The sequence below is a fragment of the Lytechinus variegatus genome, chromosome 4, assembly GCF_018143015.1.
Source record: "Lytechinus variegatus isolate NC3 chromosome 4, Lvar_3.0, whole genome shotgun sequence".
In the NCBI taxonomy this organism is placed as follows: domain Eukaryota; kingdom Metazoa; phylum Echinodermata; class Echinoidea; order Temnopleuroida; family Toxopneustidae; genus Lytechinus; species Lytechinus variegatus.
This window is the reverse complement of record NC_054743.1, coordinates 26,655,217-26,672,872: the sequence shown is the minus strand read 5'-3', so window position 1 is coordinate 26,672,872 and position 17,656 is coordinate 26,655,217. Positions and strand designations below refer to the sequence as shown.

The window sequence follows — 17,656 nt, the reverse complement described above, 5'->3', positions numbered from 1 at the left end:
GATAGGTCATTGAATTTCGCACATAGTGCATGAGAAAGTATAAATAGGTCATTCAATTCAGTAGATAGGGCAGCCAAAATCACCAGTCGGCATTCAAATTCGCTATAGTGCAAACAAAATAGCCATTTGGCATTCATAATCGCTTTAGAGCAACCAAATCCGCCACTCGGCATACGAATGTATACGTATAAGTGCAACCAAGTTCGCCCGTGAAACCTCGAGCTATGTTAGGGCATTCAATTTCGCCATTGTGCATCCAATTATATAAATTGTGCATGCAATTTAGCACACGCATTTTTTTACATTTGTTTTATAACTTTCTCATGTTTATATTTTCTTCCATTTTATGAATTTAGAATGTCCATATTAAGTCAGCGAAAAAAAATAAATATCGGATGAATGAAAACATATGAATTAACAGAGGGAAAATTCCTTGTGTTAATTCCTATGTCTTTTTGATCATTGTAGTATTTTTTTTGTACATTTTCTTGTCATTTGCACCATCTCTTCGATATATGCATTGACTAGAGACATAATCATAGAATGTATACAATATCATGATTTCCTTCTTTCATATTTACGTTTAATATTCTTTTTATCTGGCATCTGTTTTCATATGACTTTAATTATTTGAAACAATAATCCTTTCATCAAAACTTAAGACATTGACTACGGTTTTCTTCCCTTATACAGTGTGTATAAAAAAGTTTACACTTTGAAAAAGCCTTGAGAATTACAAAGATATACAACATGTGGGTAATTTTTCACATATAATCATGGGTTTGGGTCTCATCTATCCAATAAAAGTTAAAGTTTTGACAGAATTTTACACTTGAGTGAGCACTGTCCATTTTCGTTTCACGTTGTGACAAGGGGAAAGAGCGAAATCATACTTACCCTGCAAAACATTTCTCACACATTTTCCCTGCATCTTTGGTCAAATGAAATAAAACGGATACCTTCAAGCATTTTGTAACAGTTTTGCCACCCAAATTGAAATTTCAACACTTAGTAAGCACAACCTTTACCCTTTTTGTGCCATCTGGATCTGAGGACATAACTGAATCTGAACAAAAGTTTATATCAGACATCTCCAGCTTTTTCACTAAGTTTCTATCATTTAAAGTGGGCTTACATTTCGTTTTTCATTTAATTCTTGTTTCTCCACACTTTTCCCAAGCTTGACAATGATTACCAAAAGGAAAATCAAGTCAAAGCCATTTCATGTAAATCACAGCTCAGTGTAAAGCAAATATCAATTCAATTCAATTCTTTTATTTCATTTCCATTCAAAACATACAAAGTATATAAAGCAATAAAAATCAAGTACAATTTTATAGAAGGGCATTCTTACTTCGTAAAACAGAAAAAACAGTATAATATAGAGCAGAAATGGAAATTAGGGGATCCACTAAAAAGCAAAGCTTGTAAAGTCTGGATCGCCCTTGGAAATGAAGAAATTATAGTTCACTTATTCTTATATGCGTACATGCATATATTAAAGGAAAGAAAAAGAGAACAAAGGAAATCATATTGATATCGTCACGATGGCCTCGGTGTGGGGTGCAATGCTCTTTTCGAAGTGTTTTGGGCAAGGAAACAAGTTTTAAAAAGGTAAAAGATATCTTCAAATCAATTTTACTAGCTAAATTCTATGTGTTCTTCATGATCAAGGTCTACTTTTATTCGCATTTATATTTCAAAGATCTGCTCAAATCACTTTTCATTGACTTTTCAAAAAGTAAGTGGTGCTCACTCAAGCGGATTTATTATATCGTCTTGCTTAAATGAATCTTTACAAATGTTAAAATGTGGAAAAATCTTCAGGATATTGCATTTGTATAATTTTACAAGATTTTTTCAAGTGTAAATTTTTTTTGATACGCACTGTATAATTCTTTTTTAACCTTTTATATTCTATAAAAAACATAATAACTAAATGTATATACTTCATATGACAACATAACTTCCTAAATAAGCAGGCCACATTTACATTATTTTTTTTACAAGCATCTGTAAAGAATAATGTAAATTGTCAAGTGCAGTTTTATGAATGGTCACTGGTGGCACATAAACTGCAGGTTGGGAAAAACAAACAAAGAATGTTTGAATATGTATTACAAGTCATGTAAATACAGTGCTAAATTGAATGCACTAGTTATGAATATGAATACCCAAACCAGCGAAGTTGAACGCTCTGCCTTCAGTCACGTGACCCCTGGTGTTAACTTGAGTGCACTATGGCGAATCTGAGGACAGATGATGACCAAAATCCTCATTTTAGGGGTGTGTAATTACTGGGGAAATGTGAGTGAGCGTAGTGAGCAAGCCTTGAAAATGTTGCTTTAGTTGTTTAAAATTATTATATGCATATGTTACAGAGGATGATAGGGGTAAATTATCAGTAAGGTAAATTTTAGACAAGGAAATAGAAAGATAAAGAGCAAACAAGGATTAAACAGTCCAGATTTTGGTTTTAAAAATCTGATTAAAGAGAGATAAAAATAAAAAAATGAGATCATGATTATCTGGAATAAGGGTACTTTATTAATGATTTTAGGCCATCACAGGCCACATTATAAATTCCCCAAAACATTGACAGAAATAGCAATGAAAAGGAAAATATTGCAGAAAGGAAATATTTACCAATTTAAGTTTGCAACGAAAGTCGCGAACTTCACGACTAAAATGGCAAAATTTGCAACGAATATCGTGACATTCACGATTATTATTGCCAACTTTGCAACGAACGAAAGTCGCCAACTCCATGACTGAAATTGCAAAGTTTGCAACGAATGTCGCAAAATTCCCGACTATTATTGCAAACACTGACTGAAATGAAAATCTCGAATTTTACGACTGAAGTCGTGTGTGATCGATCGGACTTCAGGGTATGACGGGCCGTTCATGTCATAAGCCGTCATTCATTCACTCACTAGAGCATGCTGAGTGAGTGAATGATTTGTACGTATTTTACCATCACTCACTCGGGAGAGTGAATGATTGAAGAGTTTTATCCAATCAGAGAGCTAGAATCGTTATAGAGATCCTCCTTACTGAAGTGGTTTTATATCCATTCAAGTGGATTTAAATCTAATTGAGTGGATGTACAATCCCGGGTACAACCACTCTAGTGAATGTACAACCACTTCAGTGAGGGGGGTCTCGATAACGATTCTAGCTCTCTGATTTGATAAAACTGTACAATCATTCCCCCTCCCGAGTGAGTGATGGTAAAAAAACGTACAAATCATTCACCCACTCGTGTGAGTGAATGATTTGTACGTTTTTTTTCCAGCACTCACTATGGCTTGATTGATATTCATCCCCCCATCATCCCTCTACTACTCGTGCCGATCTTCGCCCATATAGACCATGTAGAAAGGGCAATATTTGCTCCTGCACTCCGTTCTGGAACTCTCTTCCCCCACAGTTCAAATCTCATCCTCACTTCAGTCATTTCAAAGAAACCTGAAAACCTATCTTGGGTCTCATAATGCTCCTCAATACCCTAGTTAACCCCCTCTCCAAAAGATTTACAATATACATGTCAATTATATATGATTTAATAGTTTCTTCATTATTTACTGTCATTATTCTGAGTTGATATTCAATTGTCAGGCGCCTTGAGCATTTTTTTTCTTTGCGCATTAGAAATGTGTTTATTATTATTTTATTGATTGGTTTATAATGAAAGTTATCAACAAATAAACAACAACCTTTCACTCTTCTTATTTTCATGATGGCTAAAACTCTCCCGGGTAGGCTCTTAAATAAGATTGAATTAAATTGAATCTATTGATTGATTTCACCTCTATAACCATTTCTCAACAAATAAATCAAAAACACAAATCAATTACAAACAAAATCAACAAAAATAATGGCAGAGCTTACAATTTCGAATTAGTAATAATAATACAAATAAAATACAATAAACTGTAATCATTATTTCCATGGGTAAATCAACCATTCTTAAAAAGTATGAACAGCTTTATGTATGCTTAAAACCAGAAGAGAAATGAAAAAATGACCAGCAAAGAAGCGAGGTTTGTATAAAGCATATCACTCGAACAGAATGCTAATAATTATGAAAGAATGTAAATAGGAGATTGGAGAGTGTGATTAATGCATGGTCATGGATGACAAAAATAACTGAACAAAATAGGTATGGGGGAGGGGCACCACGAAGAAAGAATAATATACAACAGACAAAAATATGGGAAATTAAACGACTCTGGAACAAGTTAGCTGGTATGAAAAATCAAAGAAACATATCAATAACGTTTTGAGAACAATTAGGAAAAAATGAGCAATTGAATGTCAAAATCACAAACATGACTAATGATTTTGGAGATCCACCAGTTGGCAAAGAATGGAACCGAGGGTCATAATGTCACAAAAGTACAACTCTTCCCTTTGGACACTGAACATATACCATAAACATCTATTTATTTATTTACTTATTTGTATATACATATGTACAGTGCGTATCAAAAAAAAAAGTTTACACTTTGAAAAAGCCCTGGGAACTTATAAATGTACAACATGTGGGTAATTTTTGCACGTATAATCTTGGGTTTGGGTCTTATCTATCCAATGAAAGTAAAAGTTTTGTCAGAATGTTACACTTGAGTGAGCACTGTCCATTTCTGTAAAGCTCGCAGAAATCTGTTTGCGCAGAAATGCTCGTTTTCATGCTGTGTCAAGGGGAAAGGGCGAAATCAAACTTACCCTACGAAACATTTATCATACATTTCCCTTGCATTTTAGTCAATTGAAATAAAACGGATACATTCCAGCATTTTGTAACAATTTTGCCACCCATAGTGAAATTTCAACTCTTATTAAGCACAACCTTTACCCTATTTGTGCCAGCTGGATCTGAGCCTGAGGACATAACTGAATCTGAAGTAAAGTTTATATCAGACGTCTCCAGCATTTTTTCACTAAGTTTTTATAATTGAAAGTGGGTTTACATTTCATTTTTCATTTAATACTTGTTTCTCCAAACTTTTCTCAATTTTGTCAATGATAAACATAATGAAAATCAAGCTTAAGCCATTCCATGTAAATCACACCTTAGTGTAAAGCAAATATCGTCACGATGGGTTCGGTGTGTGGGGGAGTGGGGTAGGGCTAAGTGCACTCTTCGAAGTGTTTTGGGCAAGGAAACAAGTCTTAACAAAGTAGAAGATATCTTCAAATCAATTACACTAGCTAAATTCCATGTGTTCTTCATGATTACGGTCTACTTTTATTCGCATAACTATTTCAATGTTCTGCGCAAATCACTTTTCATTGACTTTTCAAAAAGTAAGTGGTGCTCACTCAAGCGGATTTATTATATCGTCTTGCTTAAATGAATCTTTACAAATGTTTACAAATGTACAAATTATTTGTTTGTTTCTCATTCTAGTGACTGCACAAACTCTTTGCCCATGACAAAAAACACTATCCTCCCATGATAACCCGTTCCTCCTGACATACCTGAGTTATGTAGGCTTACGGACTTGATAAAAGTGTAAAAGTGACATTTTTAAGTAAAACATAATTGTACAGAACTGGTGTAATAACATCACTTTAGTTATCTCAACATTTAAAATGCTCATAAACTTTCATTATTTTGTTTCTTTGACTTTTTTCTTCTCAAACAAGCTAACTTGTCCCCGCGTGGTTTAGCTCTCATCGAATGGAAAGCTCACACTTCCAATAAGTTGGTTTTAATGAAAGCAGAAAAATCATTCAGAAAGTTTGGTGAAAATCCGTCTAAGAATTAAAGGGTTATAATTTTTAAAGTTTTTAGTTAACGACGCTACAAACGATCAGATCCTCCAAATGTCGTGTTCACAAAAAAAAAAAAAATGAAAGGGATTTAATCTGTCCGATGGATATGTCATCAGGCACGTCAGTTCATACCTACTTTTATGAGAAAAATATGTAAATTCATCACATTCCATTGACAATAGTATCAACTAATTTTGAACTGCATAAGACAAATTTAAAAGAAAATAACATGTCATAAATTGTTATTCTATGATCAGGTTGATGGATTTTAATCAACCTTCACCATTATTTTTTAATTATTTTATAAAAGCTGTAAGGTATTGTCAAGGTGAACTTTCCCTTCAGGAGTGATGGGTATGTTCAGCCGATCCCTCCTGATTTTAGACTCTAAGGCACAAATGTTCTATTTTTGAAAATATCGTCTACTATATTCTTAAATGTAACCAGACAACTAACTATCTAATAGAATACACAACCATGCACTTTAATAACTATAACATTAATAGAGCGCTTATACTGATGTTTCATAGCTAAGCTATCAATACCTAAGTAAATAACCCCAAATTGAGAGAATTCTACTTTAAACAAACAATGAAAGGTTTTACTTGGAAATACATGTCCCCGAATAATATTTAAAGAAAACTGTCTCAACTATACTGCCTCACCCCCAAGTCCCACCGGGCTCTCTTCGGGGTGATTTTCCTCAATTCGCCAGCTGATTTAGAGACAGCGATAACGGACCTCCAAGTACTTTTTTGTATCAGGACAAGGGTCACCAAAGACAGCATCTATGGCAGCCACAGAACACGATTGCTTCCCATGGCAACGGACTTCGACGGCCTGCTTTGCAATGCCAGTAGTTTCGTAGCAAAGGTCATAATCACTACTCCACCATACAAATGCGCCTCTGCATGTGTTTTCATTTCTTCTGTCATAATGTGCCCAGTCTATTAGGATCCTATTAGGACACTCTATATGTAGAACTCTGCCTTCGCAGGCCCTAGCTGTCAATCGAGTACCGACTGCGTATAAAGTTGAAACAACATACAGCGAGTAATTATTAGTTGCTGTCACAACTGGGGTGGTTTCACATTAGGTGACTAAGCAGGTATTGCAAGAAAATATTTGCATTATTAATCGCAAAATTATGTCGCAATTTGATACACTGTAAAAACTCCGGTGTTGATTTAATACCAGCCGGAATCTATATATGTCCTCACCAGAGAACAGTTTGGTTTTAGTCTTACACCAGAAATTAGGTGTTTATACAACACCAATTAGTATTAAAACAGCATTGGTGTGATTTCAAACTGGTGTTGTTTCAATACTTCTCTGGCGTGGACATATAAGATTCCGGGCTGGTGTTAAATCAACATCGGAGTTTTTGCAGTGTATAGGACATGCCCTTCTAGATAAATTTGCACTGTAGAAAATCACTTGACACTCCTAATTGTTTCAAGAAACAGATCAGCGATCGATCGCTGCAAGATATATGATTGATTCTGGGACTGTAAATCGGACTAAATGGGACTGTTGATCGCACGATGCTTTCAAAATCTTACATCTTCAACGTGTTCGGTGTATTTCTATAATACATTTTCAGGTATTTTCTCCTCTCACCAATGCGTGATGCGTTTCACATCCCGCGCAACTGTGAATTTAAGTTTCAGAAATATTTCCTTGGGCTTCGTCGACTTCTTTGTTTTTGAATTAATTTTCGACAGAGATCATGTGCAAAGCTATTTCAATAATTTATATTTTAAAAATCAGTTATATTTTATCAGTAAGAGTAAAAATAATATATCTTTTCATTTTGGCTACATATAGAATAAGAATTGCATATATATGATTTGTGGCAATCGCTAAACTATAATAAGGGTCTATACTCTTGTTAAGCATGTTAAGAGTGCGAAATGTAAGCACCAGGATGCTGCGAAGAGCATGTTATTCTTCTGGTGAATGTACGTAATACGAACTGCGTAATAAACATAGTAATGATCTTGCTTAACATTTTGACAATAAAGAAAGGTTTTGGTGGCTCAGTGGTACTGCGCCCGCCTCTTGAACGAGAGGTCCTGGGTTCAATTACCGGCCGAGTCATACCAAAGACTTAAGAAAATTGACTTCTTGTCGGGCGTTCGACGCATAAAGGCCACCGCACACCTTACGACTGTTCGTGATCCCATTTTGGAAGAAATCGCATTTTGCTCATTTTCTGAAAATGTGAATGGAACATATCATTTTATTTGAGGTTAAAATTAATTGAAATAATACTAGTATAACCATTTTGAAAGATTGCAAGCTTTTATTTTAGAGTAAAGGCCAAATTAGTTCCAAATCGTAGCCAATCGTTCTACTGCTATGATGTCATTACGACTAGATATTAAATTTGCTTTTATTCTAAGGATGATAGCATAGTCACAGATTTGAACATAGGTATTCGTACGATGATTTAGAAAATTACACAGTAAGATATTCCAAGTCTCAATATTACCATCAAATTCTACTACATTTTATTCTGAAATCGGGTCGCATGTGTGCGGTCGCCGTAAGAATGGAGAAGGGTCAATAATAACATGTTATGCAGTGCCCGCTGGAAGAACAGCTTAAAGCTAAATTGTTATTTAGAAGTATTTCGCTTACGTGAAGGATGTATCACTGCTGTCATTAGGAAGACATAGATAATAAACGTTCCAATTGATGCCATGGTGCAGTGAGTGAAATAACCTATCGAGCGAAAAAAATATCGAGATGAATATGATGAAGACGAACTATATTAAGTTTTCAGGTTAGAATATAATTTTCTTAGCTCGCGCTTAGCCCTCACAGTTAATATATATACATATATATATATATATACATCCCCTCTCTCTCTCTCTCTCTCTCTCTATATATATATATATATATACAAGATTACAAAATTTTTAAAATTTGCGTAATTTATTGAATCAAAATCAATACGGTTTTAGAAATAATCATTTCACCGGCTTAGCATTAGTTAATATTTACGATTACCTATTAAAGCTAAAAAAAATCAGGATATTCATATTGAACAGGTTAAATCTATAAATTACCTTGATCATGTTGGTATTACTATTGCTTTTAAGCTAAAAAGGAATGGTAATTGATAAGACCTTTTCACAAAAGTTAGTAAGATAATCACTTTTCTTGGTTGGAAGAAAAAATTAAGTATCAGAGCACAGGAGAGTGCATGAAATTTTCCATATTTTAAGACAGGAATTAATTTTTAGCAACATCAAATTTTCCATATACAGATTTGTCTATATTCTATAAAATGTTTTATAATATTTCTCATGCCAACTTAAAAGAAAAAATATTTGAGGCACTGAGATACCCTAAAGGAAAGAGAATCAAACTATCTGGCCTAAACCTAACACTAAGAAATATAAACGGAAATTTCAATATCGTTGTGGAAAATTGTATAATTTACCCCTTTGCATCCAAAAACTAAAACAGATTACTTTTCAACTTATAAGAAGAGAAAAAAAAATAACCGGAGATATGCAAGATGAGGGTGATATCTGACCTTGCATCGAACGCTCATGCATCCTAATTGTTGAATTGTTATATTTTACATTAATTTATAATTGTCGTAGAAACTGTTATAGCAATACTCGAGACCTGGGGGGACAGATTGGCTATTCACAGCCAATCTTAAACGGTTTATCCCTACGATTTATTTTCTATATTTTTTACGTTCATTATTTTGTTGAGGTATTGTTACATATTATTTTGTTCATACAATGCATATTTCGTTTTTATATTTATGTAGTTTTTATCGTGAATAAAAATAAACAATATCATAATGATAAAGAACATTCTGAAATACAGCGCGTCCCACAAAAAACGAAATCGAGATTTATCGATGATTTATCATAACTTAATCACAAATACAATAAACAAATGACCTACCATTTTAAAGCTTAGAATCTCCTCTTTTATCTGAAATTACTTAGCTTATTTCTCATTCACACGTAAGTGAGCAAAACAATTTGAAAAGGGGATACCAAAAATTCACTTGGCGGGCCGTATCTGGGTTTTAAAAAGAAAACCACATTTCTAAAAATTTCAATATCTGCTCTTTAATTGGATACCCCAATTACAGAAAATGGTCAAGAAATAACAAAGTTCTGGTTATTTGAAATAAGGCTTGAATTTCAATGATTTCATAAAATGAACAGGTTTTACAGGCTAGTGTTCAAACTCACTCGACACTCCGTTTTGTTGACGATTAGCCATGCATTAATAAAGGGGTGGTCCAGGCTGAAAATATTTATAGCTTAATACACAGAGTAGAACTCACTGAGTAAAACGCTGAAAATTTCATCAAAATCGGATAACAGATAATAAGGTTATTGAAGTTTAAAGTTTAGCAATATTTTGTGAAAACAGTCGTCATGAATATTCATTAGGCGAGCTGATGATGTCACATCTCCACTTTCCGTTTTCTTAGGTTATGATATAAAATCATATTTTTCATTATTTTATACTTGTGTGAATAAAATGTCTCCCTATAATGAAACAAGTTGCAACATGTAAGCATGATAAGATCGGAAAGTTACGAGCATAAAATTATTATCATGTAAGATAAACCTATTAGTTAACATGAAGACTTAAAACACGGTCTGGATCAACTTACGTCTTTTTTTTATGTCTGTTTGATGGTGGACTAGGAGCTCGGGTTGAGTATCACCTCACGCCGTCTGGAATGTATTCTGAGCAGAAGATCCAGTGACTATATAGATGTTTTCGTCGAAAGTTTCTACAGAATATTTCCAGCGGCACAATGCTAGTCCAGGGGTCTTGTGCAGAAAAAAAAAAAAATCAAGCGCAAGTCACTAACGACGCATTCGATTGGTTTTTCTTGGGTTACATTTGATTGCAAGTCTTTCGGCAACCTGCCCCAAGTGGCACGTGACTCGGCATTTCCACCAGTGAGGAGGAAGCGAGATTGGTCAGGGGTTGAAGGTAACGACCACGCCCCTCTAGTCCGCTCATTGCCTTTCTACGGGTGTCGATTGGTATTCATGCATGGTTGGGGGGTGAGGGTATGATGCAAATATCGTTTTATGTGAGGGATTTAAAAAAAAATCTCATTTATGTATTTTGCATTTCAAGACTTTGTTTACATCATTAACCAGAATAAAGAATACTAACGAAAATGAACTGATATTCAACAAATTGGTGGTAAAATAAACAGGGCACACGCCGATTCGCTTGGTTGAGGGGAGGGGTAATTGAAAAGACAATGTTAATGAAATAAACATAAGATTCTAATTTATTTCATCCTGGAATTCTTTTCTTTCTCCATTCATCTTTTTTGAAAAGTTTCTCAAAGGAATGGTTTCTTTCAATTAAAATAAACATAAAAAATGCAAAAAAATCGATAGTTCTGATTATAAACGTGAAAGTGCAGTGGCCGCTGATAGCCATTTAGAAGTCCGGGATTCGATCGGCCATGGCACTTCTGCCCATGAGCAAGGAGTTTAATCAACATAGTTCTTTTATCCTGTATTGAAATAAATGAAAATGATATAACTTACCACCACCATGATCATCATCATCTTCTACACCTTCCTTATAACCATGATCATACTTGCATATTATAATGTTCTACTGCACTGTAAAAACTGTGGTGTTAAAACTGACACCAATTGGTGTTAATAGAGGACCACACCCTGAGGTGTTAAAATAACACCCTAGAGATTGAACATAACACCAAAGAGTGTAAATGTAACAACCATAGGTGTTGTAATAACACCTATAGGTGTAAAACTAACACCACAAATTTAACACCGATGTAAAATAACGGATGTGGTCCTTTATGTACACCGGTTAACACCACAGTTTTTGCTGTGTGTAAATTATCGGGGGGAGTGGTACATACAGGCCAATATATATTGGGATCTATCTCCCCCATCCCCCCATGATTGACAACCAAGCCACTCTCCATGTTTATTTCTGGTTTAATTTTCTTTAACCATCTTTCCATTTTCGCCATTTTTCGATGAGAGGACGGAAGGGGGGGGGGGGGGTAATTTCCATGCTAGTATACAAATAGCGAATAGGCATGAGTGCGATGGTGCGAGATTTCGCATGAGGTGAAAGAAAGATGCTCTATTCAACGAGGCGTTAGCCGAGTTGAATAGAGCGTTTCATTCTTTCACCGAATGCGAAATCTCGCACCATTGCACGAATAAGAATATTCGCTATTTGTGTTGTACAACGCCTCGGAATCTAGCGAAAATATGAAAAAACAAGAGTTTTTCCCTCCAGTAATCTATGAAAAGGGAGCAAAAATATTGAAAGCGAAAAGCAAAATCCCACAAGCCGGGCCCACAAGCGCACATGATCTTGGACAGCATTGCGCATTTAGCCAGCGAGCTGTACGCGCATTGTCACCTTATTCAATGAAATCGCATTGTGACGTCACCTCCTAAAGCCGTGCAGTGGTACATTTTGGATGGTACGTCTTGTGTGCAACGGTACGATTGTATGACATTCAGCCTCCCATTTGATCGCGTACAACTCGCTAAGTAGGCGTTGTACAATACTGCATGTAGACAGGCTATCCTTCCATGCCCCTGCATGGGAAGAGAGGGTGCTGAAGCAGCACACCCAAGATTTGCATAAGGGTGCTATGAGGCGCCGATTGTACCAATATTATATAGAACAATTATTTATTGTATAATCATTGTTTATTAAACAATAACTATTATTTAAATATAATTTACATTTTATTTGTAAATAATTATTGTACAACGCCTACTTAGCTTGTTGTACGCGATCAAATGGGAGACTGAATGTCACACATTCGTACCGTTGCACACAAGACGTACCATCCAAAATGTACCATTGCACGGCTTTAGGAGGTGACGTCACAATGTGATTTCATTGAATAAGGTAACAATGCGCGTACAGCCCGCTGGCTAAATGCGCAATGCTGTCCAAGATCATGTGCGCTTGTGGGCGCGGCCCGGCTTGTAGAATTTTGCTTTTTGCTTTCAATATTTTTGTTCCCTTTTCATAGATTACTGGAGGGAAAAACTCTTGTGTTTTTTTATATTTTCGCTAGATTCCGAGGCGTTGTACAACACAAATAGCGAATATTCTTATTCGTGCAATGGTGCGAGATTTCGCATTCGGTGAAAGAAAGAAACGCTCTATTCAACTCGGCTAACGCCTCGTTGAATAGAGCATCTTTCTTTCACCTCATGCGAAATCTCGCACCATCGCACTCATGCCTATTCGCTATTTGTATACTATTGTCTAAATAACATTTCTAATTATTCATATATAATTCCAAGTAATACTTTATTATTTGTAAATAATAATAGCTCGACATTCCATTATTTATAAATAATCATTATTTATAAATAATGGAAAACAAATGATAATTATTTATAAATAATGGAGGGTTGAATTGCTATTATTTATAAATAATGAAGCGTGGCCGGCTTGTAAATATATATAAATAATGAAAATTGTAAAATTATAAAATAGTAATCATTTATAAATAAAATGAAATTATATATATATATATATATATATATATATATATATATATATATATATTGTAAGAAATGGATGAAGAGAACAATGGTAGGCGTAGCTTAAATCAAGGTTCCCCAGAGCTATCTACCCTTTGGAAAAATTGGTGATGCCGAAAAAATGTCTCTGCCGGGAATCGAACCCGGGCCCCCAGCTTTGAACGCCGGTGCCTTAACCACTAGACCACAGAGACGGTTAGTAGCTAGGGCGAGCCCGATCCGATTGACCGTCAGATAGACAGATTTTCGACACTATACCAATTATATATTCCTTTGTCGGGTGAAGGTGAGTTTTTTTGATATATATATATATATATATATATATATATATATATATATATATATATATATATATATATATATATATATAAATGTATATATATATATATATATATATATATATATATACATACATATATATATATATAATTGGTATTATTTGTTAAATAATAATTGTTCTATATAATTTTGGTACAAACGGTGTCTCATAGGGTGCTGCGTGTTTTATACACCTTACACAGCACCCCATGGAAATCAGGTAGGTATGCTAAAAAGAAGAAATCTAACCATAATCCCCTTCAATTTTTTTAATGAAAAACCCTTTTATATTCGTCATTTTTTCTTCTAGACCAGCACCCCCCATTCCTAGGGTCCTGTACGCACCCATTAAAACTACGGTGCTTTTATAAGCAATCAGTGACATGGGAAAGTGTTATAAAACGTCAGTGGTGTTGACCTAACACCCTGGTGTTGTCGTCCTCTTTAAACACTTGCGGTGTAGGTTTTACATTGCTGTTTTCGCAGTGTGGCAAAACAAACACATCATTCTTGTACGTATGGTAATTGTTGTGACCGTATGCGCATGTCTGACAGAGAATTGACACTCCAAATCTTAAGAAGGGAAAATTGTTGTAAACAAAGTCGTACATCATGGGAAAAATAAATTCAGTTAAATCAATTTTTGAACAGTACAATGATATTTTTTTCTTCTTTTTTTAAACAAGTGCGCTTCTAGTTACAAATAATGCATATAGCATTTCCATTTATTTGAAAGCAGGATAACAGAGCATTTGCAAATTAAATCCCTTGCTCACGGGCATAGGTGCAGCTTCCGGGAATCGAACCCCGGACTTTCCATGTATAACCAGGCGCTTGCCGCTTTAAACCACTCGACCACGGCACCACTACAATGAATTCAAATGTTCATAACGATATATCATATTATCATTGGTGTATGCACGGGTTTACAATCCAAGCTATTGTTTGTGCTAAGAGTCTTGTAATCGTTCAATTCTCAAACAAAATACTAGATTGAAGAATAATGCGATTAAGCAATTACAGTAGACAGAGTAGAGCAAGCCATAGACCTACTGCAAGTAAAGTCGAAGAACCGATTATAGTCGGTTTCATGGTTACACTTCGTAATTCCGAAGGTTCGATAATCCGAAAACGAAATAAGGTTCAATGTTCCGAATGTTTGTTAGTCCGAAAACGAAATAAGGTTCGTTAATTATTACGTTTTCGGACTAACGAACCTTCGGAATTACGAACCTTATTTCGTTTTCGGATTTACGAAACTTCAGAATTACGAACCTCATTTCGTTTTCGGATTGACGAACCTTCGGAATTACGAACCTTATTTCGTTTTCGGATTAACGAACCTCCGGAATTACGAATCTTCGGAATTACAAACCTTCGGAAATACGATCCTTCGAAATAACCGAACCTTCAGAATAATGAAGCTTCGGAATTACTAATGTATGCGGGTTTCATGATACAATGTCCCTGAGACATGAGATTTGCTATATACCGGTAGTTGGTCTCAACAGTATTGGGCTAATTGTGTATGTTATTTGATGATAAACAATGGATTAATCATTATACCATTCGTATCTTTTCAGGGACCTAAGAAATACAAGCCCTGTTATAAATTCAGGTTCCACCACTTTTGTTTCTCTTTGCAGAAACCAGTTTTAAAACTTATCATTGTACTTAGTCATTGAGCAAATCAAGTCAGATTTTAGCGCAATGTATTGATAGTATCTCTGGTATCTTGGTAAAACGTACATTAAACATTATTTTGTTTTCATGTAGATTCAGAGATTCAATCAATTCAGTGGCGTAAATCCGATCCAAGCAGCAGGGAGGGGATGGGGGTGTACAAAATACTACAATATTTCAGTTCAAGGCATGTTCTGATATATACAACTGAAATACAGTTACATATGTTCTTCTACGAGCGAGCGAATCGAGTGAGAAAATTTTAATTAGTAAGATGGCAGAATAGTGATCAACAACGTCTTTCAGGTGATGTGTATGTAACATATAGAGATACATACTAGCAATTAGTAATACATCTCTATGTTGTGTAATCATCACAACAAGGGCTATGTATAAACAGGGGTATAATTTGAACTGGGTTCATAATACTACCATCCAGCACTTTTGGCGATGACAGTTGAAGGTCTATTCCGATTTTTTTCGATGGATATTGTAATGGTTTTGTTGTTATACTAACTACTTAATTACAGTCAATGTCCAAATGCGACCGAGCGAAGCGAGCGAGCAAAGATGATGGTAAAAAACGTCCTGCTAGGTGTGTGTGATTTTAAAGAAATGCGGCGAGCAAGCGTAGTAAGCGAGCCTAAAAATACTTCATTGTTATATTTTTATAGAGAATAACAAGGGTAACTTGTCAATAACGAAAACTTCAGGAGATAGGGGGAGGAAATCTAAATTTGTAATAAGCGAATAAAAACACGACATTTACACAGACAACAATTTATCACTATAGAAGATTGCTTCTGAAGACTATAAATTTGTACATTATTTTGTTTATTTATTGTACACACAGTGTAACCGGCAGACCAGCGTAGAAATTCGAAAAAATCAACAAATATATATTAACAGAATAGAGGCCAATTGAGTATTGGATTCATTTATGAAAGGTATAAAGCAAAACACCAGGCAGAGGTCAAAATAGAGAAATTCTTCTCAAATACATGTTACATCATTTTTATTTTCACCTGGAATGAATGATTGCTCATTACAATTTTCGGGTTCAATGGGTTCCATGACATTTTCTCCGGCGATAATTGCTCCGCTGTAAATTTTTAAACACTAAAGGGAATGACCAACACTGGATTTGTACTTTACCCTGCTAACCCTAACATAATACCCCATTGCAACCCTTACCCTGAACCTATATACTAGACGAAATAAATCCCGGAGCAATTGTCACCAGAGAAAATGTCGTGTCGTCCCGTTGTTCAATGAGGCGGCTGTCGGCACTGTAGTATAACAAGTATTTTTTTTTTACTATGACGAGCTATATTATCGAAGTTGTGTGACATTGTGTCAATCCAAATTTGGAGGATTTAATGTTGTTTTTCCAGTAGGTAAACACGGAATTTGATATCACATGCCATTAAGGACGGAAATAGTTCAGAATCGGTATACCTATCGGATTAAGTTACTATTTATGAAGAATCGCAATCAAAGGAAGATCCCAGAATAGATGCTAATTATTTATTCAATCTAGACGCGTGATTAAAATAGCTCCAATGTGACATTGTGAATAACATAATATTTATAACCATCTTTCCGGTCAAAACTCCTACCTTGTGTCTATCAAAATAGGTTCCAATAATATACTCCTCAAATTTTTTTTTAGAAATCTGGCTTTGATCGATAATCCCTCCTCGGTTTTAGTAAATACTAATGTTTGATTGATACAAGTGAATAGAACATTTTAATTATCGTTAAAATGATACTCTATATGATATGATTATGGTTCATAAGGAGGTGCAGTGCCTTGAAATATGGGACAAGGACAAAATTCAAAAGCTGCAAAATGACATAATATTAAAAGTCGCTGTTCATTTTTTCTTGGTGATAAGTGAGTTTCTCAGTGATTTCTTTTGTTTTCATGCACCATAACATCAACATTGACATGGAATGAAACACACCTTTGCAAAAGCAAATACATAACAAACAAACAAATAAACATGCATGGGTATTTTAAAGCACGACTCAACCATGTTAATTCTGCTCGTTTTGCAGCTTTTTAATTCGAACCTCATCCAACACTTTTGAATCCTGCTCTTTTCGTAATGGCATGGTCATAACAAGCATGGTATCATTTTAAAGAGAATTACATGATATTTTGAATGATACCAAAATATGCATTGTGTAAAATTGGGAGTTGGGAGAAATTAATGGCCAAACCCAGATTTCCAAACTTTTTTGAGGGGGTTCAGTTCTTTACATGAATTATTTTTGAAAACCATATATTTTTTTGT

The 17,656-nt window shown here is 34.9% G+C and overlaps 1 protein-coding gene across 1 annotated transcript; it reads right to left on the bottom strand.

The window, feature by feature from the left end:
* Positions 1 to 6,281: 6,281 nt before the first annotated feature.
* On the bottom strand, positions 6,282 to 8,505 carry LOC121412624 (D-galactoside-specific lectin-like). The gene is made up of 2 exons (XM_041605404.1): positions 8,428 to 8,505; positions 6,282 to 6,806 (listed from the first exon to the last, which is right to left on the bottom strand). The coding sequence occupies exons 1-2, from the start codon at positions 8,489 to 8,491 to the stop codon at positions 6,505 to 6,507; spliced, it is 366 nt and encodes a 121-aa protein (XP_041461338.1). The 5' UTR covers positions 8,492 to 8,505; the 3' UTR covers positions 6,282 to 6,504.
* Between the last annotated feature and the right edge of the window lie 9,151 nt (positions 8,506 to 17,656).

Excerpts from the sequence above, each read along its gene's own strand:
- LOC121412624 (XM_041605404.1), bottom strand. The coding sequence starts at position 8,491 with ATGGCATCAATTGGAACGTTTATTATCTATGTCTTCCTAATGACAGCA. Across the intron at positions 6,807-8,427 it reads AGCAGTGATACATCCTTCAC|TCGGTACTCGATTGACAGCT; the intron begins GTAAGCGAAATA and ends CTTTATACGCAG.